The sequence below is a fragment of the Tupaia chinensis genome, unplaced genomic scaffold (assembly GCF_000334495.1).
Source record: "Tupaia chinensis unplaced genomic scaffold, TupChi_1.0 Scaffold000067_1, whole genome shotgun sequence".
In the NCBI taxonomy this organism is placed as follows: Eukaryota; Metazoa; Chordata; class Mammalia; order Scandentia; family Tupaiidae; genus Tupaia; species Tupaia belangeri.
The window spans coordinates 1,564,189-1,586,667 of record NW_006159526.1 but is presented as its reverse complement, the minus strand read 5'-3'; the positions used below and the strand labels follow the sequence as shown (position 1 = coordinate 1,586,667).

Below are 22,479 nucleotides of genomic sequence, written 5' to 3'. Positions count from 1 at the left end.
TCTGTCTCTCTCTGTCTGTCTGGCGAGTTCAGGCGCCCTATAGCAAAAACCTCTGAAAGAACAAAGAAAAAGAAAAAAAAATATTTAGTTGTCATATTTGTCATATTTCTTCATTTAAAAAAAACTAATTTAAATTAATTTTTAAAAATTAATTAATTTTTAAAAAAAGAACATTGCTGAGGCCAGCTCTGTGGCCTGGTGGTTAAGGCAGCCAGATCCCGCATGACTACAGACTTGGTAGCTTAGAAAACATACCAGGTATGTGTGTGTGCATGCCCAAAATTCTGGGACGGGTAGGGAAGAGAAGGGATTATGGTGTGGCCATCCCCCCTGGAGTCACGTGTATCTTCCCATGGCACCCATGCCCCATCTCCTTTTTTTTTTTTTCTCCAAGGTTTTTGCCAAAGGCATGTGTGTTTGCTGGCGAGACAGAGAGAGCTGGAGAGAGGGAAAGTGAGAAATCACCCCCTGTGGGGATGGCCATGCTGCAAACCCCTCCCCTTCATGGGACTTTGGGCGTGTGTGCACATAGCCTACTGTGATTTTCAAGCTATTAGTTCTGTGACTCAAACCGTGGTGTGCCGTGTGGAGTCCAGTGCGTCAATAACCACAGCACCTGCTGGCCCTGCCCTCTTTCTGTCAGGCCCGTAGGTGGTCCTAAGGCTCTCGCTAGCACAGATGACCCTGCAGAGACTAACCTTGAACTCAGGTCATTTTGCACATGTACAAGGGTATCCATAGGTTGAATTCCTAGAAATGGAATTGGGGCTCAATGGTTTATGCATTTGTCATTTTGACAAAAACCAAAACGAATTGATTTCCATTAAGATGGTTCCAGATGGACACTCCCAGCATTCTGTGAGAGTGTCTATATTTCCCACGTACCCACTAGCACGGTGGTTTTGTTTTTCAATAGTTTTATTGAGCTCTTAATCACATACCATAAAATTCATTCAAGGTATACAATTCTTTGAATGTGTTCATTAAGTTGAGCGACTACAATGAATTTTAGAACTTTTTTTTAGAATTATGTATTTAATTTTTAAAATTATTTTTAAATTTTGGCCAGAGAGGGACGGGGCAGGGGAGGGGGAGGATGAGAAAGCAAGCTACCAGGTCCAGGACTTGAACCATGGTTGACCATCTGGGAGCCCAAGCACCTTAACCACCATGCCACATGCTGACTCCTTTAGAACATTTTTAAAAGTTTATTTATTTCCCCCATGAGCAAGAGAGACCTTGAGGGAGCACCCCCAACAGATGCCAGATGCCATAAGATCCACCCCCAGCCTTCGGTCACTTCTCAGACATGCCCAGTGAACTCAGGGAGGTCTCTAGACTTGAACCAGAAACCGTCCCATGGGATTGCCTTGCAGCACATCATCTTCTACCACTGTGCCGACATCTGGCCCCAGTTTAAAACATTTTCATTACCCCTAACGAGAAGCCCAGTACCCCTTAGCCATCCTCCCTCGATTTCCTCGTCTCCCCCAGCCCCCGACAGGTACAATGCTATTCCCTGTTTCTATATTACTTTGCCTGTCCTGGACATTTCATATAAATGGAAAGATGCTCTGTGCGGTCATTTGTAGCTGGCTGTGTAACTCAGCATAGCGTTTAAGGTAGGTTTTTTTGATCTGTGCCATTTAGATGTTTGTTTTTGTTTTTAATTTTTAATTTTGTTGCGCAAGGGCACATGCAGCGGACAGAGAAAGACAGGGAGAGGAGAAAGCAGCCCCCGTGGGGGATGGTCATGCCACAGTCCCTTCTCTATCCCTTCCTTTGAGGATTTTGGGCACACATGCACACACACACACACACACACACACACCTAGTGTGCTTCTCAAGCTCGTGGGTCTGGGACTTCAGCCGTGTGGCCAGCTGTGTGGCATCCAGCTGCCTTAACCACAGTCTGTGGAGCCGGCCTAGAGGTGGTTGCACTGCGCAGTGCTGACTTGTGGGTGAGATCAATATCTTTTCCTGTGTATATCCAGGGCTCCATCGGCCTCCAGAGGACTGGGAGCCTGCCCCGGAAAAGGGGAGAGAGGGCGAGTCAGAGAGGATCCCCCCGACCTCTGTCCCTCCACTGTACTGGTGAGGATCCTCCCCCCAACATCCAATACACACCCTGCACCAGAGGATGGAAGAAGCCGGCATGGATGCCTGTGTGGCCTAATCCAGTTCCCTCTCCCCAGGAGCCCTGGAGGCCTCAGCTCTCCCGCCAGCAGCAGGGGACTCTGGGAGACACCCCCTCTATCAGCTGCTGAACTGTGGTGGCCCCGGAAATAGGTAAGACATTAGGGAGATGATGAGAGGAGGAGGGGAGAGACCGAACCACTGTGACCTGCCCCGTGCCTGTTCCCTCCCAGCCGTGGGGCCCTCCACCCAGACATCGCCCGCATGGAGCGGCTCCTGGGGCAGGCCGTGGCGGAGAGGGAGCGGCTGCTCAAGGCCAGGGTGAGACCCCAGAGCATCCTCTTTAGGGACAGGAGACCCTACTCAGTCTTTCCTCCCTCGGTCCCAGGGGTCCAGGTCCCTAGTCCTTCCTCCCTTGGACCCAGGGGTCCAGGTCCCCAGCCATCCTCCCTCAGACCCAGGGGTCCAGGCCCCCAGTCCTCCTCCCTCAGACCCAGAAGAGGTCCCCAACCGTCCTCCCTCAGACTCAGGACTCCAGGTCCCCAGCCATCCTCCCTCAGACCCAGGGGCCCAGGTCCCCTGTCCTTCCTCTTGGGACCCAGGATCTAGGCTCCCAGCCCCCACTGCTCAGTATTCAGGAACCCAGGGGTCTAGGGCATTTTTTACCAACTTCTTATGGGCTGTCATCTTCATCGATTGTTTTCATCCTGAATCCACAGGAAGGGACGAGGCGAGTGGAAGGTTCTCCAGGCTCAGCCGTCCCTGCCATCAAGGTCAGTCCCACCCCTGCCCTCGTCCCCGTCTCTGTCTGCTCTTCCCGGCTATGCTCTTCTGATATTCTGACCCTTTCCACCCCTCCAGTGCAATGGAAGACCAGCCTGGGCTTGGTAAGGGAAGGGGAACTAAAAAGGACCCAGTTTCTGTTCCCACTTGGGTCCTCTCTACGCATGGTGTGTTCTCGAGTAACTCGCTCCACTTCTTCATGCTCAGAGTCCTCTTCTGTGGGTTGTGACAACGTCAGCAGTCACTACAGAATGAGGAGAAGTACACACCAGGGCTTTTACAGCCACTTAAATGGTTTTGTTTTTATTTCTTTCTAAAACATCATTATAGAAATATTTAAGCATAGCAGAAGCACAGAGAATAGATGAATAAACTCTGTGGACCCACTGTGTGCTTCAGTGACTCTCAGTACTTAGTGTTTTACTTGCCAACATTGTTTTACTAGCCACATTCTGCACTGGAATAGTTGATATTTTTTTTTTCCTTTTTTTTGCTATATGGCGCATGCGCTCACCAGAAAGACAGAAAGAGACAGAGAGACAGAAAGTGAGAAATCACCCCCTGGGGGGATGGCCATGCTGCAATCCCTTCTCCTCTATTCTCCTTTCAGGATCTTGGGCATGCACTCACATGCGCCCAGTGTGAGTTTAAGCCACCAGGTCCGGGACTCGAACCAAGGTCGACTACATGGGAGTCCAATGACATAGCCATTACACTAACTGCTGGTCCCAATATTTTTATTTTTTTTAAATAATTATTTTAGTTTGACTTTATTTATTATTTGACCAGAAAAGGGCAGAATGAGAGAGAGCGAGAGTGAGAAACCAAGCTGCCAGGTCCAGGACTTCAAACCACAGTTGATTATGTGGGAGACCAGCGCCTTTAACCACCATGCCACCTGCCAGCCCCTGCATTGGAATAGTTTAAAGCAGAGTTCCAAATAGTGTATCCTTTCATCCACACCTCACTGTGAGTCTCCAATAGATAGGTTTAGTTTTCATAATTAAAAAACCCATTTTGCCTGAAGGTACATGCACTCACCAGACAGAGAGAGACAAAGGCGTAGGGAGGGGAGAAATCACTCCCCCCCAGGGAGGTGTGGTCCTGCCCTGCCGATTGATCCCTTCTCCTCCATCTCTCCCTTCCTTTGGGATTCTGGGCACGCACACACGTATTCCTAGAGTTTTTTCAGGCTGTTAGGTTCAGGATTCGAACAGCAGATTGACCTGCCGTAGCCCTGCGTCCCTGATAGAATTTTTTTTAAACATAACAAAAATTCCCTTGTTATACCTTATGAGATTATTGATAATTTTGTAACACTGCAATACACAGCCCATATTCTCATTTCCCTAATTGCCTCCAAAATGTCTTTTTTTGGAGAGGTTTTTGCTATAGGGTGTGTGCGCTCTCCAGAAACACGGAAAGCAAGAAATCACCCCCTCTCCCCTGGGGGATGAACACACTGCAATCCCTTCTCCTCCATTCTCCTCTTGGGATCTTGGGCATGCACACACAAAAGTCTGGCGTGAGTTTAAGCCACCGGCTCCGGGACTTGAACCGCGATCGACTACATGGGAGTCCAGCGACATAGCCATTACTCCAACTGCTGGTCCCCCAAATGTCTTTTTATAGATGATTTCTTTGAAACTAGATACAAACAAAACACACATTATTTATCTGGCTAAGAGGGCTCTTTTTTTCTAAGAGTTCTGCCTCCCCATTTATTTTAAAATGTCATTTATTTGTGGAAAAATTGAGTCATTTATCCCGTGGATGTTTTTCACATTCTGGAGTTAGCAGACAGCTATTAAAATGTTATTGTAAAATGTTATTTTTATCTACGCTAATAGCATGAATGTATTTTTGTTATAAGGAATGGTAGCTACAGTTTCGAGAAAGTGAAAGTTGCTTTTTAATTCACAGATCTCACTCCTATTGTTGAGAAGCTGTGTCTTGTGAATTTATTTATTAGAGATAGATTTTTGCTGTAGGGTGCATGTGCTCGCTGGGGAGACAGAAGTGACAGAAAGCAAGAAATCACCCCCAGGGGGATGGTCACATCACAATCCTCCTTCTCCTCTGTTCTCCTCTCGGGACTTCAGGCATACATGTATATGTGCTTGGCATGAGTTTTTAGCTGCCAGGCCCGGATCTTGAACTATGGTCGACTACATGGGAGTCCAGCAACATAACTGTTATACCATCTGCTGGTCTTGGTGAATTAATTTTTTCCATAAGTTAGCACGTCACTCCTGACCTGCTTTTCATTTTCTCAGCCGTTTGTCTTGCCTTTGTTCATTTCAACCAATATTTATTGAGTTTTTATTGTGTGCTAGGCCTTGGGTTACAGAGGTGAACCTGTATTATATTTTAATATAATAAAAATCCAAGCCCTCTTGGAGCTGATGGTTAGCCAAGGAGCTAGACAAAAGCAACCTCAGTAAGTAAAATATGGGACCAGTAGGGTGTCATGGTGGTTAAGACACTGGACCCCATATGGCCAACCATGGTTTGAGTCCTGGACCTGTTGGCGTGAAAATCATGCCAGGCGTGTGTGCGTGCATGCCCAAAATTCCAAGAGGAGAATGGAAAAGGGTTTCTGGTGTGGTCATCCCCCCCGGGGGTGGGGTGGTGGTGGTGGGATGATTTCTCATTTTTCCTCTCTGTCTCTCTACTGCCAATGCTTGGACACTATGGCAAAGCCAAAAAAAAAAAAAAAAGAAAAGAAAAAAAGGAAATATGTAGCATGTCAGATACTCATGAGAACAAAGGAGAAAAATAATAAGCCCGACTTCATTAAAAATGAAGGGCTCCTCCTTTGCAGCTCCCCCTGCTTTGTACCTCAAGTGTTAAGCAGTCCTGTGTTGTGGGCAGTTCCCCCACGCCCTGCTGTGTTTAGTGCCCACGAGTAAGTGTGTCTCCGGGATTCACACCTAGTAGTGGAATGGCAGGGCTACAGAACCCCACAGCTGGGCAGTGTCAACGTCGGTACCTGTAGCTATTGGGATCGTTGTTGTGGTCACCATTACTGTCACTGTCAAAGGCTGAGCAGGCCCTGCACTGCGCTGCTCTGACGGGCTGCTACCCTCCGGGGCCCTCAGAAGCAGAACCACTGGGAGGCTTTGACGTCAGCAGCCCCTTCTTCCTGCTCTCCAGGCCCCACCCACACCCCCACCTCGCCCTCTGGGCCCTCGAGTCTTGGATCTTCGGCAGCACCTGGAACGATGGGGTCACAACCCGGAAAGCTGCCCGCATGTGCGCGTGTACGCGGGCTGCTGCCGCGGGCCCCTGGTGAAGATGGGCGGGCGAATCAAGACCTGGAGGAAGCGATGGTTCTGCTTCGACCGCCAGGCCCGCCGCCTGGCCTACTACGCAGGTGAGCCTTGGGCCCCAGGATGCCTGAGGGGCCATCCCAGAGGCCTTCCCCCCCTAGACCCTGGGAATCCTGGCTCCTGGCTGCCTCCTTGCTTAGGCCTGTGAATCTGGTACCCACCCCCTTCCTCCCTCAGCATGCCAGTGTCCAGGCCCCCACCGGCCACTTCTCCAGGACCCTGGAGTCCAGATCTGCAGCCCCCTCCTCCTTAAGCCACCCAGAATCCAAGTCCCAGCCCTCCTAGATCCATAGATAACAGTTTGGGACAATTCTGGCTCCCCGACCTACTTTCCCAAGAAACCCAGAAGTCTGACCCTGTTGTCGGTACCCCACTTCCCAACACCAGGAGCCCAGGGCCTGTCCTTCCTCCCTAGGAAAATCCAGGGTCCTGAACCTCCCCTTGAGTTCCTTCCTTCTAGGGGAGCGAGCAAACCTCGGGTTCCGGTTCCCCAGACCCATTCCCACCCTGTCTGGTCTCCACACCCACTCTCTGGTCTAGCATCAACCTTCCCTCACCTCCCAACTGGTACTTCAGGGACCCTCAGACTCTGTCCCCCTGTTCCTCACCCCAAACCCAGTCTCAGGATTTGGGCCCAACGGCTCCTGCCCCAACAGGCGCAGGCTCTGCCTCTCACTGGCTGCTTGCCTTTACCTCCCTCTGCCAGACAAGGAAGAGACCAAGCTCAAAGGTGTCATCTACTTCCAGGCCATCGAGGAAGTCTATTACGACCACTTACGCTGTGCCTTCAAGGTGACTCCCCCAACGCGGCTACCCTCCCCTCCTAGTCAGAGCCCCTGCAGTCAAGCCGTCTCTCATTCCTAGCTTGTCCTGAGAAAAGCCACTCCGTAGGCCCTGCTGTTATACTCACGGGAGGCCAACAGGTCATGTCACTGCAGAGGCTAAAAATGAAGAGCTCAAACTCTGGCTGTCAGCCACGGCTAATTTGCTTGGAATGAACGCTTTAGAGCAAAACTTTGGCAAACTCTGATGCCAAGCTGGGAATCACTGAACGAAGTAGGCAGAGTAAAGACTGTGGCGGGCCAGGAGTGTCTAAAGGGGACAGTTATTACATGGCTTCTGCCCGCAGCTGTCAAGTGGGAATGGCCCCATAAGGTCCTATCTGTTTTTCCCCCAGGGAGCTCAGGGGTTAGAACTTGTTAAATACTATGCCAGAAACATGAATGTTGGCCGCTCCTACCATGTTTAAAGCTCCATGGGGAGCAACTGACTATGGCTTTTGAGAACTTTGGGACCAGCAGTTGGCGTGATGGCTATGTCGCTGGACTCTCATGTAGCTGACTGTGGTTCGAGTCCCAGACCTGGTGGCTTAAACTCACGCCGGGTGCATGTGCGTGCATGCCCAAGATCCCGAGAGGAGAATGGAGGAGAAGGGATTGGCATGGCCATCCTCCCTGGGGTGTGATTTCTCTCTTTCTGTCTCTCTGTCTCTCTCTGTCTTTCTGGTGAGCACACATGCGCTATAGCAAAAATCTGTCCAAAAAAAAAAAAAATAGAGAACTTTGGAACCCCAGCTGTTTGGCATTAGGAAAGTGACTTCTCTTTTCCAGCCTTTGTTTTCTCATCTGTAGAATGGACACACTTCAACCCATTCCCTCATGGTTACTGAGTAGGTTAAAAACAGATCATGTCTATAAGGGTGTCTGTAACTCCTGAGAAACATCTCAGGATTTTTTTTTTTTTTTGAGAGGATTTTGCTATAGGGCGTGTACGCTTGCTGGAAAGACAGAAAGTGAAAAATCAACCCCCGGGGGGATGGCCACGCTGCAATCCCTTCTCCTCCGTTCTCCTCTTGGGATCTTGGGCACACATGCACACGTACCCGGCGTGAGTTTAAGCCACTGGGTCCGGGACTCGAACCGCGGTCGACTACATGGGAGTCCAGCGACATAGCCATTACACTAACTGCTGGTCCCAACATCTCAGGCTGTAGGAAATAGATATTCAGTGAATGAGTGCTAGACATTAACTTTCCCCAGTTTAAAACGGAGGGGGTTTCAGGGGGCACTGGATCTGAGGGAGGTAGAATCTGAATGCTTCTCTTTCTAGTATTGGAGAAGGTAGGCTGGTGGAAGGGCCAAGGTTGACTTTTAAATTCATTTCCCTCCTAATTTAGTGCTAGCATACTACATATATTAATTTTAATTAGTTTTTCGTGTTATTTCACTTAATGCTCATTACCCCGTGAGGTAGGTGGCATCACTTGGGAAGACAGGGAAACTGTAACTAGGAGTTGTGCCTAATGCCTCAGTCCGTAAGAAGCAAGACTGGCGCTCGAACCTTGTCTGTGGCCTTGTCTGTTGTTTTAACCGACTTCACCCGATTGCGATTGCGTATTCCAGAGCCCCAGTCCCCGCCTGACGTTCTGCGTCAAAACCTACGAACGCCTCTTCTACCTGGTGGCTCCGAGCCCCGAAGCCATGCGTATTTGGATGGACGTCATCGTGACCGCTGCTGATGAGAACCACGCCCTCTAAGTGCCCACGCCCCCAGGGGGTTGTCCCAGTGTGGTCCCGCCCCCTCACGCACGTGCTGCGAGGCCCCGCCCATGCCGGAGAACTTGGGCCCGCCCCCTTGAGCTCGCCCGGGAATTTTGCAGTTGCTGTGTGCTCTGCTGGCTGGAGCTGCAGCGTTCTGGGCAGCAGGTGGCTTTCCGGGACGGGATCGCCAGCCCCTGCTGCCCTGCCTGGGGCGGGAGGAAGATTGCGGGGGCGAGAAGGAACTATTTATTGGTGTGTCTGTGATACTGAATTAAACGTGAAGGAAAACCAGGGGTTGCTGCTGTGATTTCCGGCCCAGGCGTCTGGGGCCCCTTAGCCTCTGGCAGGACCTCGCAAGTTATGGGGTTCCTCTGGGAGCTGAGCGTTCCCATGGCTGTTTCTCTTTTTTTTGGAGAGGTTTTTTTTTTTTTTTTTCTATAGGACGCTTGCGCTCGCCAGACAGACAGACAGAAAGCGAGAAATCACCCCCCAGGGGGGATGGCCACGCTGCAATCCCTTCTCCTCCATTCTCTTCTCGGGATCTTGGGCACGCACGCACACGTGCCTGGCGTGAGTTTAAGCCACTGGGTCTGGGACTTGAACTGCAGTCGACTCCATTGGAGTCCAGCAATATAGACATTACGCTAACTGCTGGTCTGCGTAGTCCTTCAGCCCTAAGGTGGAAGGAGAGGGTGAGGAGGCATGCGTCCTCAGTAGGCAATTTTATTTAGTTGGTAGCCCTTTCTGGCCCGACTGGCCTACTGACAGTTTCTAGGAACTCCTGGGCTCCCTCTTTTCCTCCAGACCTTTGCATGTGTTGGCCTCTCTTCTGTTCCCTTAATCATCAGCTCTATTCTTCAGGTCGTAGTGCGAATGTTCCTTCCTCCTTCAGGAAGCCCTCAGTGATTTCCCTGGCTGGGTCAGGGACTCCCTTTTGAGCTCTCCCATTCCATCCCCACACACCCTACATCATCACTGGTGGTGTGTCTGTGACTTTTAGGGACTGGGAGCATTGTGAGGCACAGCCAGAGTTGTCCTAGTCACCTCCATGTCCCCCCAACATAAGGCATGTCTCGTTCCATAAAAGTGAAAAAAAAATTGCTTCCCTTTCACCTCTGGGTCTTTGTACAGACTGTTCCCTTTGCGTAGGCACCTCTCCCCACTCCACCCAGCACCTACTCATCAAGCCAGAGCTGATGAGGTCATAGCTGCTATGTCATGGCTCCTCCAGGAAGCCCTCCCTGATTGTTTTGACTGAGTCACACTCTTTATAGAACCCTGACTACTGTACCTGTGCCTCCCCCATCACAACCCTGATCACGCCACCCTGTGTTTCCCCCTCACGACCTCGACTTCCCTGGGTCTGCCCTGTGGCAAGCCCTCTTTCTTAACTGGAGCTCCAAGAGGCAGGGACTGAGGTTGTCCTAGTCACTACTGAGTCCTTGGCACACAGCAAAGGGCCGGGTACACACCGGTGTTGGAATGTCTGGCGGGTGAATTAGCTGCTGAGAAAGCGATGCTCAGGGTAGTCGTGGGCCAGGAGCAGCGTTCTGGCTTCTCTTCAGCCTCTGGGTCTCATCTAAGGTGTCCCCGCCTTCGAGATGCTTTCCCTAGTCCTTGGGCTGGGGCAGGTGCTTACTCTGGGCTTTCCCACCTGAGCACGCCAGGCTGTCACTCTGCAGGTCGCCCTTCCCTCGAAAAGTCCCCTTGAGGATCCAGATACATGCAAATGCCCCAATTCCCAGGCCCTCTGGGACTCCAGGTGTCCCTTGGCTTCCACTCCCAGGTGTGAGACATCTGGATTCCTGGGTCAAGTTATTCCCCCACCCCTGTGCAAACCAGATCCCTTCCTGGGGCCAGTGCCACAGACATGTGACCAGTGTGGTCCAGAGGTCCCTGTGCTCAGGAGAGCCCTGCTTTGTGGTTCCTTCTGGAAATTTCTTTCAAGGATTAAAAAATATATATATTATTTTATTTAACTTTATTTATTTATTTCAACTTGACCAGAGAGGGAGAAAGTGAGAGAGAAAGAGAGGGAAAGTGAGAAAGCAAACCAGGTCCAGGACTTGACCTGGGGTCAGCCATGTGTGAGAGTCCAGTGCCCCTAACCACCATGCCACCTGCTGGCCCCCACCCCGGTCTGAAAATCCTTAATAATATTACTGGAATTTGTGTTTCGTAAGTGAAGTCTGATGGGACAATGCAGCATGATCCGGGGACATGGAGCCTTGACTTACAGGCAGCCCCACCTCTCGCCACCTCCCGTCTCCCTGGGGCAGGTCCTGTCTCCCTTTCCATCCCAGTCCCTGCCCTATGACCATGGTCACCCCGTACCTCTGGCAGGGGCCTGGAGCAGACGCAAGGCAGGAAGACCAGGATCGGGCACTTGCGTCTCACGGCATCTTGGGGAGGAGCGTGATGGTGGGCAGTTGGTGGGAAGGGGAAGCCAGCAACCAGCCTGCCCGCTTGTCGGACAGTGTCTCCGAGACCATATGAGGTGCAAATAACTTCTCCTGTGAGGGTCTGTGGCCCCACGAGCATCCCCGTGCCCAAAGGAGCGTGATGTTACACACCATGAGGGGCCAGGAGGGAGAGCGAGGCGTTGACATCTTAGTACCTTCAGCAGCGCCCTTTCCTGCCTTTGAACCAGGTCTCCACTTTATTTTGCATGGGGCCTCAGGGATTACGCTGCTGGCCCTGCTCCCTAGCATCCCGCCCACCCCACCACCACTGTGCCTCCCAGAGGAAGTGAGTGAGACAGGCCAGGAACGGCACTGCACGAAGCCTGCCCCAGGGGATAGGAAGCCACCCTGGATATGCCCTGGGCTTTGAGGCCCGGCAGTGACCGGTGCTAAGGGCCGCCTCCGCACTGACCCCTCTGGTCATCTATTTGGGGAACTGGATTCCAGACCTCCTTGCAGTGAAGTCTGGAGAGGAGCTGGGAAGAGCCACAGGTGCCGGCACTGTGGAGGCGGTGCACTGATCCTCCCTCTGTTACCTGGGCCTGGGCCAGGTGGGGGTCAGTGCCCAGAACCTGGGCAGGCCTGAGCAAGAAGTGATCCCCACCCTGTGTCTCGCTCCCTCCCAAGACGCTAGTTCTTCCGGTTGGGCCTGTTGGGGTTCCTCCCTGAAACTCTCCCACGCGGCTGGGGCCTGTGGGGCCTCCTGCTCAAGAGCACCCTGCCTGTTACTCACTGCATCCACTAGTGGATTTCAGAGCCATATGACAAAGGAAGTAGCTGATGTCAAAGAGGGAGATTGAGCTGCTTGAGGTCACACAGCAAGATGGTGGCAGCGACACACAGCTTCTTTCTCTTTTTTGAGAGGGTTTTGCTATAGGGCTCGTGCACTTGCCAGACAGACAGACAGAGACAGAGAGACAGAAAGCGAGAAATCACCCCCCAGAGGGGATGGCCACGCCGCAATCCCTTCTCCATTCTCCTCTCGGGATCTTTGGCACGCATGCACATGCGCCTGGCGTGAGTTTAAGCCACCGGGTCTGGGACTCGAACCTTAGACTACATGGGAGTTCAGCGACATAGCCATTACGCCAACTGCTGGTCCCAAGACACACAGTTTCAATCTGGGGGCCCGGATGGTGGCAGAGCAGTCATGCAGCACTCTGCCAGGCTGACCCATGTGGGACGGTTCCAGGTTCATGTCCAGAGACCTCCCTGGACAGGCATGCACGTGGCCATGAGCCGAGCTGGCTAAAGCCAGGGTGGATTGTGGTGTGAAGACCCTGTTGGGGGCAGGGGAGCGTTGTCTCTCCTTTCTCACGGAAGAAAGAGAAATTTTAAGAAAAAAATGTCGGGAACCAGTAGTTAGCGTCATGGCTATGTCGCTGGACTCCCATGTAGTCGACTGCAGTTCGCGTCCCGGACCCGGTGACTTAAAACTCACACTGGGCGCATGTGCGTGCGTGCCCAAGATCCCGAGAGGAGAATGGAGAAGGGATTGCGGCGTGGCCATCCCCTCTGGGGGGTGATTTCTCGCTTTCTGTCTCTCTGTCTCTCTCTGTCTGTCTGGCAAGCGCACGGGCCCTATAGTGAGAAAAACCTCTCCAAAGAAAGAAAAGAAAAAAATGTCAATCTGTCCAATTCCAGACCTGAAACTCCTCCCATTGCCTCACTCCAGCATGAAAGACACCGCTTCCTTTGTTATAAAAAGAGGCTTGGGGAAGTGAAGACACTTCTGTAGGATCACACAGCAAACCCGAGGGGGCTGGGACTCCACAGCTGGGAGGCAGGGGCCAGTGCCCAATGGCTTTACGAGGAGTCATTCACTTTCTCTCTTGGAACCTCCGCCCTGTGCCAAGTGACCCCACCCATGTGACTGAGGTGCTCATCACTATTGGATGGGGGTCAGACAGGGTCTAGGGAACAGAAGTGTCTTTATGACACAGACGCTATGTTCTTATCTTCAGACGCAAGCCAGCCAGAAGGAGCTGGCTTCAGACCCTGCCTCTTCCCTTGCTGGGGGAGCTTGATCAACATCCCCCTCTCTCTGGCCCTCGTATGTCAAATGGATCCTCCACCCCTGTCCCTTATTAGGCATTCAAGGAGAGTGTGCTTGTAAACAAGCTTAGCACTCTGTATGGCACACAATCGGAGCTCGAGAAGTGGGGACTACTGGGGCCAGCAGTTAGTGCAATGGCTATGTCGCTGGACTCCCACGTAGTCGACCGCAGTTTGAGTCCCAGACCCGATGGCTTAAACTCACACCGGGCACGTGTGCGTGCGTGGCCAAGATCCCGAGAAGAGAATGGAGGAGAAGGGATTGCGGCGTGGCCATCCCCCCTGGGGGTGATTTCTCACTTTCTGTCTCTCTGTCTCTGTCTGTCTTTCCAGAGAGCACACGCACCCTATAGCAAAAACCTCTCAAAAAAAAAAAAAAAAAGCAGGGGCTATTATTAACCAATAATAATAGCAATCTATTTAGCCTATTATTTTTTATTATTCTTATTATTTTTTTGAGAGTTTTTTTCTATAGCTCGTGTGCACTCGCCAGAAAGACAGAGAGAGACAGAAAGCGAGAAATCACCCCCCGGGGGCGAGATGGCCAACGCCGCAATCCCTTCTTCTCCATTCTCCTCTCGGGATCTTGGGTATGCACGCACACACACCTGGCGTGAGTTTAAGTCACCGAGTCTGGGACTTGAACCATGGTCAACCACATGGGAGTCCAGCGACATAGCCATTACGCTAACTAGCTATTATTACCATAATAGCTAATACTTTTGAGGCACCTAGAACTGGGCCCTATTTCAAGCATTCCACATATATTTGATATTAATGCCCACAACCACCCTATGAGGTAGGTACCATTAAAATCTCCATTTTACAGAAGGGGACACTGAGGCACACAGAGGCCAAATCATTCTCAGCGTTTCACAGCTGGAAACCGACATAGCCATCTACCTAAGTTAGGTTCTCAAGCCAGACTGCCTGGGTTCAAACACCACCTCCATCACTCGGTAGCTGTCACAATCTGGGCAAGCTGTTGGCCTCGCCCTGCCTGCTTCCCCCTGTGTGAACCTACCCTAGACACCTCTCACTGGGCTGTTGTGCGGAACAGTTCCCAGCACATGGGAAGCGCTGGATAAATGTGCCTCTGTCACGGCTTCTGTTTAGAGAAGTCCCTGAACAGCAAAGAACTAAAGCCACTTGCCTAAGGACACAGAGGGAATCTGGCAGAGCTGAGATCTGAGCACAAGTCTGTCTGGCTCTCAAATTAAGGACCATTGCTAAATATCTCAGTTTGTTGTTGTTGTTGTGTTTTAGAGGCTTTTGCTATAGGGCACGTGCACTCACCGGAAAGACAGAGAGAGACAGACAGAAAGCGAGAAATCACCCCCCATGGGGGATGGCCACGCCGAAATCCCTTCTCCTCATTCTCCTCTTGGGATCCTGGGCACACACACATATGCACCCCATGTGAATTTAAGCCACCGGGTCTGGGACTCGAACCACGGTCGGCTACATGGGAGTTCAGCAACACAGCTATTATGCTAACTGCTGGTCCTTAAATATCTCAGTTTTAAGACCAGGCTCTGACCCTGAGGAGCAATAGGGATCTTTGCAGAGAGTTCATGGTTTAAACCTCAGTTCTGTCGTTTCTTTTTTAATTTTTTGAGAGGTTTTTGCTATAGGGCATGTGCACTTGCCAGGCAGACAGAGAGACAGAGAGACAGAAAACAAGAAATCACCTCCCAGGGGGTATGGCCACGCTGCAATCCCTTCTCCTCCAGGGATCTTGGGCATGCACACACGTGCGCCTGGCGTGAGTTTTAAGCCACCGGGTCCAGGACGCGAACCGTGGTCGACTACATGGGAGTCCAGCAACACAGCCATTACGCTAACTGCTGGTCCCCCAGTTCTGCCACTTCTAAGCCTCTCCTGACCTCAGTTCCTCATGTGCGAATGGGGCTCAGGTCTCCCTGTGCAAAGTTGTGACGGTCAGTGGATTCAGATAGTGCTAAGCAACACAGTAGGTGTTCAACAATGATCACCATGCTCAGCTAAAAGATGAGGAGTCATTAATTGAGATAGTGCTTGCCCAGTGCGTAGAACAGCTTTCGACATACAGTGAACACGTGACAGTGGGTCACTGTTGTGATCGTTGCTATTACTGGCCTGCTGTGTTTTACGACGAGAACTATCTGGAAATCATTTGGAAACTCCTGCTTTCTCTTTCTGTCAGTAATCCCTAACTGGTTCTTTCTCTTGAAATATTTGGGGTCATTCCACTGGTTACTTTTCCGTTTGCTATCGCCCCACGCCAAGTCCCACTGCCCATGACCGGTGTCAGTATTCTCCTCCAGGAACACACCCGTGGCCAGACAAGTTGGGTGTATTGCTCTTTGCAATGAGGGAACTGTGAGGTGTCTCAGTAAAAGAGTCTTTAAAAAAAAAAAAAAGAATTATTTTATTCAACTTTATTTAAATTTGGCCACAGAGAGAATGAGAAAGCAAGCCACCAGGTCCAAGTCTCGAACTACGGTCAGCCATGTTGGAGTCCAGCACCCTTAACCATCACGCCACCTGCTGGCTCCACAATAAGAGAGTCTTAGATAGGACTGATTTTAAGATTTTGGGCAGTAGGGCCAGCAGGGGGCATGGTGGTGCAGACTCCAGACTCTCATATGGCTGACTGTGGTTTGAGTCCCAGACCTGGTGGCTTGAAAATCACGCTGGGCATGTGTGTGTGTGTGCGTGCCCAGAATCCTGAGAGGAGACTGGAGGAGAAGGGGTTGCGCCATCACCATTCCCTGGAGGGGTGACTTCTCATTTTCCCTCTCTCTGTCTCTTTCTGGTGAGTGCATGCACCCTATGGCAAAAAAAAAAAAAAAAAGATTTGGGGCTTCTCCATAGCACAACAATAAGTGCTCAGGAGTTGGCGTAATGGCTGTGTCGCTGGACGCCCATGTGGTTGATTGTGGTTCGAGTCCCAGAACTGGGGGCTTAAACTCACACTGGGTGCGTGTGCGTGCATGCCCAAGATCCTGAGAGAAGGGAGGAGAAGGGATTGTGGCATGGCCATCCCCACTGCGGGGCGATTTCTAACTTTCTGTCTCTCTGTCTTTCTGGTGAGCGCATGTGCCCTATACCAAAAACCTCTCCAAAAAAAAAGAGAAGCTGGATCCCACATGGTGATGGAAGTTTGAATCCCTGAGCTAGTAAGCTGGAGGGCTGGAGGGCTGGAGGGCGGGGATCTGCAGGATGTTCGCTCTCCCTTCCTCTCTCACTCTCATGTGTGAATGCATGCGCTCTATCGTGAATAAAGAAAAAAACACTTGGGCTCTGTGTGGTGATTTGGAAGTGAGGCTTGCTCTAAATTGGATCATGCCATGCTTCAGTATTTTCATAAACCTCATTTATGAGGCAGGAGACACAAAGCAAGGTTAAAGTTATAACATATACATATTGTGATCCAATATAAGCAACCGCTTCTATTAGCCCGGATATGGGCGCTTAGTCATTTTGTGGTTTGCATCATGACCTTGTTTGTCTCTCGGCTCAGACATGGCTACGGAGGGGTCCGAGTCTGTCTTGCTTTTTCACAGTCAGCGTGGCCTCATCTACTGTAGGCCTTTGGTGCAGATGTTCAGGTGCAGTAGGACTCCATGGCCTCGCTGCAGAGCCAGGCCAGCTCCCTGCTGTCGGGGGTTGTTTCTTGCTTAGCCAGAGGCTCACCCAGCCCCTTCAGTAGTGTCCTGGCCTTCTCTCTTGCCTCCGAGTACTGTATATCTGGTGAAGTACATATGTATTCAGCTTGGAGACTACATATTTGTACCCATGTGTAACTACCAAATGAAGATGGGGGCTTCTCCCTGTTGCTCCTTCTGGGGTAATGTTCTCCCAGAGGTAACACTTCCTTTTTTTTTTCCTTCTCTCTCTCTCTCTTTTCTTTCTTTCTTTTTTTTTTTTTTGAGAGGTTTTTGCTATAGGGCATGTGCACTTGCCAGAAAGTCAGAGGGAAGCAGAGAGAAAGAAAGCGAGAAATCATCTCCCAGGGGGGATGGTCACGCCGCAATCCCTTCTCCTCCATCCTTCTCTTGGGATCTTGGGCACGCACGCACACGCACCCAGCATGAGTTTAAGTCACTGGGTCTGGGACTCGAACCGCGGCCGACTACATGGGAGTCCAGCGACATAGCCATTATGCCAACTGCCGGTCTCTCTCTCTCTTTTAGTTTGTAATGGAGCATGTGTGCTCACTGGAGAGAGAGAGAGAGAGAGAGAGAGAGAGAGGGAGAGAGAGAAAACCTCCCAATGGGAGTGGCCATGCTGCAATCTCTTCTCCTCTAGAGATTTCTGGGCATGCATGCATATGTGCTTGGTGTGTTTTTTGAGCCACTGAGTCTGCGAATTGAGTTGTGAAGTCAGCCGTGTGGGATCCAGCCCCCTTAACCACCAGGCTACTGGCTGGCCCTTGTTCTAGAACTTCATATTAAGTACAGTTACACAATATGTTTTGTTTTCATTTAAGCTTCCATAGCGCAACACGAAATTTCTGAAGATTTGTGATGTTGCGGCATTTCCCAGTCGTAGGTCTCTCCCGCTGCTGGGGGGTCTTTCACCGGACCAGTGAGCGACTCCGTTCTCCACCCACTTCCTGTGGATCGCTGCATTATTTCCCAGGCTATCGAAAAGCAAATTCAACCATCTCCCCAGCTGACTTGGACCCTAGGCGATGATTCTCTGCCATCTTCATAATGAACTCACGGCTCTTTTCAGGGCCTGCTATGCCCTGAACAGTCTGGCTCCCTCCTGACACTCTGTCTGGGATTCCACCTGTCTGCCCCTCCAGCACTGTTCTCCCCTCTGTCCAGATGGTCTCTCCTTCCTATCTCTTGGTCTTGCACACTCTCTGCTCCCTCTGCTTGGAAGGCACTCTGCTGCCCTCTCCCCCTGCTCAACCCGGCTAGGTCGTCCGTGTCTTTGAAGCTGCAGCCCCATGATGTCCTCCGGGAAGACCCTGCGCACCAGCCCCCACCCCTCCTCGAAGCGCCCTAGCTTCTTCTCTTCACACAGTGTCCGCTGTGAATAATGGTTTCTGTACTGTCTCCCCCGCCAAACCCAGCTCTGCGAGGACAGGCACCAGGTCTGACTCCCCCGCATCGCCCAGACAAGGTTGAGCGTGCGGTAGATGCTGGCGAAGTATTACAGTTACTAAATCTGAGCCCCCTGCCTCCCTTTGAGGCGGTCTTCTCCTTTCTGGCTCCCAAATGCAGACTTTCCCTCCTGAACTGCCAGGGAACCTCACTCCCGCCCTTTCCCTCCTGGCCAACTGCACAGGGCAGGGGCCCGCTCTCCCTGTGGGTGACGCACCTAGGGGAGGAGTCGCCCCACAGCGGACGCTGAGTCGGCCCAGTTGGGCAAGGCCAGGGTTGCCCGGGGGGAGGTTACTCATCCTAGGCTCAGGTAAGAGGGCCGGGGTTGGGAGGCGGCACACCCAGGGGGGACGCCGAGGGAGCAGGACGAAGCCATGGGCCCCGCCAGGAGAGCAGGTGCGCAGGCAGGGCTCTGGACGTCAGGCTGGCTGCTGCTGCTGCCGCCGTCCGCTGCTGCTCCAAGGTGGGTCTGCTGCCGCGGTCCGGCCGCGGTGGAGAAAGCCGGGGGATAGGAAGAAGGCCGTCGGAAGGGTCTCCCACCATGGGCAGAAGGGCTGTGAGCAGTTCTCATCTTAAGCGGAAAGGGGAAGCCCCCGCTGTCCCGGCCAGAAGGGGGACAGTAGGCGGAGGGAAAAGTTCTCCATCCAGAGCAGAGAACTGCGGGAAGGCACCCCCTCTCCTGGGACGTGGCTCTCCACGGAAGGCATTTCCTACCTTGCGCACGCGAGGCCGAGGGCAGCTCGCTACCCCTGTAGGAACGGGGGCCGTGAAAGACACAAGCGCAGTGTGTCCTGCGCCCCGGGATTAATGGGAAGGTTGTCCCTACACCTGCTCTGCAAAAAGATGCGTAACAGGGTGGTCTGCCGGGGACGGAGGCGGTGTCCAGGACGTGTCTCCTCGGACGAGGAGGCTGTACTGAGCGTCGCAGTTCTGCTCCGCCCCCCAGGAGCGCAGGCCCTGGAGTGCTACAGTTGCGTGCAGAAGGCCGACGACGGGTGCTCTCCGCAGAAGACGAAGACCGTCAAGTGCGCGCCAGGGGTGGACGTCTGCACAGAGGCCGTGGGCGCGGTGGAGACCAGTGAGTGGGGCCCAGAGGTCCATGCGCACCCCTTCGGCTTCCCCCAGCCCGGGCCCGCCTTCTTGTTCTTTCTGAATCTGCCTACACCACTGTAACCGCCCTCTGCCAGGGCCTCTCCAGGACCCTTCGACACAGCCTCGCCGGTCCTTCCAGGCCTGGTCTTCTCGATCAGGGCTTCCTGGGCTGGGGCGCTGAGAGTTGCGAACTGCGTGGGGGCGGACTGGGAGACCGCTCGGCCGCGGAGACCGCAGTTCCCTTTCTGTTCCTGCGGGAATCCTCCTCTCCGCGACCCAGACTACTCGATCGGGTATGACTCTTGGTGACAGCGGTATTTTCCTGGGCTGAGTCTATAGTGGAAGCCCGCTCCTGCTTCCCAGACTCTGTTCTCTGTGGAACCCCGCACCTCCAGAGTCTGCTGGGAGTCCCCTTCTCCGAGGCCCGGTCAGGAGGGGGCCCCGCCCCCCTTTGCTTTTGAGCCTTTCGGGTCAGTTTCTCAGCTCCGCCCTCTTTGGCTGAGCCCGGTCCAAGCTCTGTTCTTGGGCTTCCCCGCTCGATTCTGTCCCGCGTCTGTCGGCCAGTCGGTCCTCTAGGATTCAGCTGTTTGAGCGTCCGCCCTTTTACGACCCCGCTCCTCGCTCGGTGCGTCTTTTCCCCGGGATCCGCCCTTCCCGACGCCCCCGCCGGCAGATCCCCTCCGGTCCATCTTCTGTTATTGCTCTATGCGAGGCCCCGCCCTCATAGGACCCCGCCCCCTCTCCCCCTGCAGTCCACGGGCAGTTCTCGGTGGCAGTACGGGGCTGCGGTTCGGGACTCCCGGGCAAGAATGACCGCGGTCTGGACCTTCACGGAATTCTGGCCTTCATCCAGCTGCAGCAGTGCGCCCAGGATCGCTGCAACGCCAAACTCAACCTCACTTCGCGAGCGCTCAATCCTGCAGGTCCGTGGGGGCGTGGCTGGGGCCCTCGGGGGAAGCTGCACCCGGGCTAAGATCTAGGGGCGACCAGGAGCCAGAGGAGGATCTGCGGTAGTCGGGTGGGTGCTCGGCATGCGCTGGAGCCGCGGCCACGCACTGCAGAGGGGCTAAGAGACGCAGGCGGAGCTTCACTGCTGTAGACGCCTGCGGTTGCACGCCGAAGGCGGGGCTATTCGCCAGTGGGCGGGGCCGTTGATGCAGCGCGCTGGTGGTCGGGGCCGTTGATGCAGCGGGGCCACGCCCCCGGAGGTGGGCCGGAGGCTGACCGGCTGTTCCCGGGCCCACGCGACCCCCTTCCTTTCTCCTCGCTCCCCTCGCAGGCAATGAGAGTGCGTACGAGCCCAATGGCGCCGAGTGCTACAGCTGCGTGGGGCTGAGCCGCGAGGCATGCCAAGGTACGGCGCCGCCGGTTGTGAGCTGCTACAACGCCAGCGACCGCGTCTTCAAGGGCTGCTTCGATGGCAACGTCACCTTGACGGCAGGTGAGCGAGCCCAGGAGCACAGTCCTTATAGGAGTCATGGCCTTTCTGAAGCATCCTGGGCAACTGGGAGTCCTTTACCCAAAGAGCTCCCCACCTCCGTCGCATTCTGGGAACTGTAGGCCTAAGTGCTGCTCTTGTCCTAGAACTTCATGGGAAATGTGGTTCTATGCTTCTTAGAGTATGGGGAAAGCACGACTGAGGTCCTCCAGTTGTGTGAGCAAAACCCATTTCTGTAGAGGGCATACGGCCCCCAGAAAGGGAGGACCTGGGTGGACCCGCTGTGGGAAGTGACAGGCACGAACAGGAGGACGGGCTGTGGGGAATGCATCTGAGTCTCTAAGCTTCCACCCAGGTGCTGCAGGGAACTTAGTTATTAACCTTTAAAACTCAAGGGGTCTAAGTGGCATGGTGACAAAGGCTGGATCCCACATGGCTGGCTTGCAGTTCCAGTCCCAGACCTGGGGGGCTTGAAAACACACCGGAGGACCTGTATGCATGCCCAAAATCCAGAGGGGAAAATGGAAGAGAGGGGATCCCGGCGTGGCCCTCCTTCCCGGGGGTGCTTTCTAACATTCTCTGTCTCTGCCTCCTGGGAGCACACGTGCCCTATAGCAAATACAAACAAACAAAAACCTCAAGGGGTCAGGGGGTCTCCAATGTGTTCCTGATACTTTTATCAGGAGAGATGGCCGGCACTCAGCCTCCGGGCCCTCCCTCAGGAAACCAGAGCAGATGGAGTTCTTCAAACCTCCCCCTCCACCAGGGCCACTGTGGAAGCTGTAGTTCTGCCTCTAAGGCTAAATTTTGGTGGGAGAGAAGTGAAGGGTGGTGGGGAGGGCAGGGGAGAGGTAGAAGAAGGCCGTTCTGGCCTTTGGCCTGGTGAGATGTGCCATATGCCAGCTCAGGCCTTTCTTCCTCTCAAAGCACTCTGGGAAACGTGGCCCACTATGTGCCAAAGTGTGCACGAGTTTCTCAGAGTGGGACCTGCGTTGGGATTTGTGGGCTAATGGTGCTGAGCCCTTCCGTGGTCTCCGCCCTCCTCTCGTCCTGTGCTAACCTCCCTCCTTCCAACCTTTGACCTGTCCTGTCTCCTCCCCACAGCTAATGTGACCGTCTCCTTGCCCGTCCGGGGCTGTGTCCGCGACGAGTTCTGCACCCGCGATGGGGTGACAGGCCCGGGGTTCTCGCTCAGCGGCTCCTGCTGCCAGGGGTCACGTTGTAACTCTGACCTCCGCAACAAGACCTACTTCGCCCCGCGAATCCCGCCCCTGGTGCTGCTGCCCCCTCCTATGTCCACCACGAGGGCCCCAGCTCCGGCTGTCACCAGTTCCACCCCAGCCCCAACTACCCCCACCTCCACCATCAAACCCACCCCAGCCCCAACCAGCCAGACTCCTCCACAGGAGGCAGAAACCGAGGCCTCCCTGTTGGAGGAGGACAGCTTGCTCCACGGTGCCGCTGGCCATCAGGACCGCAGTAACGTGGGGCAGTACCCCCCCAAAGGCGGGCCCCAGCAGCACACGAATAAGGGCTCGGCAG

The 22,479-nt window shown here is 53.4% G+C and overlaps 2 protein-coding genes across 3 annotated transcripts in view; both read left to right on the top strand.

Moving 5' to 3' along the window:
- Window positions 1-9,082, top strand: part of PHLDB3 (pleckstrin homology like domain family B member 3) — a 24,739-nt gene extending 15,657 nt beyond the window's left edge. For both annotated transcript variants that reach the window (XM_027766770.1, XM_027766769.1), the window contains 7 exons: window positions 1,995-2,094; window positions 2,196-2,289; window positions 2,370-2,457; window positions 2,856-2,909; window positions 6,076-6,295; window positions 6,958-7,043; window positions 8,654-9,082. In XM_027766770.1, coding sequence (XP_027622571.1) covers window positions 1,995-2,094; window positions 2,196-2,289; window positions 2,370-2,457; window positions 2,856-2,909; window positions 6,076-6,295; window positions 6,958-7,043; window positions 8,654-8,788 — 777 coding nt within the window. In that variant the 3' untranslated portion in view covers window positions 8,789-9,082. The remainder of the gene's footprint in view (window positions 1-1,994; window positions 2,095-2,195; window positions 2,290-2,369; window positions 2,458-2,855; window positions 2,910-6,075; window positions 6,296-6,957; window positions 7,044-8,653) is intronic.
- Window positions 9,083-19,211: 10,129 nt separating this feature from the next.
- Window positions 19,212-22,479, top strand: part of LYPD3 (LY6/PLAUR domain containing 3) — a 5,463-nt gene continuing 2,195 nt past the window's right edge. The window contains exons 1-4 of the mRNA XM_027767156.1: window positions 19,212-19,485; window positions 20,252-20,422; window positions 20,779-20,940; window positions 22,042-22,475. Coding sequence (XP_027622957.1) covers window positions 19,215-19,485; window positions 20,252-20,422; window positions 20,779-20,940; window positions 22,042-22,475 — 1,038 coding nt within the window. The 5' untranslated portion in view covers window positions 19,212-19,214. The remainder of the gene's footprint in view (window positions 19,486-20,251; window positions 20,423-20,778; window positions 20,941-22,041; window positions 22,476-22,479) is intronic.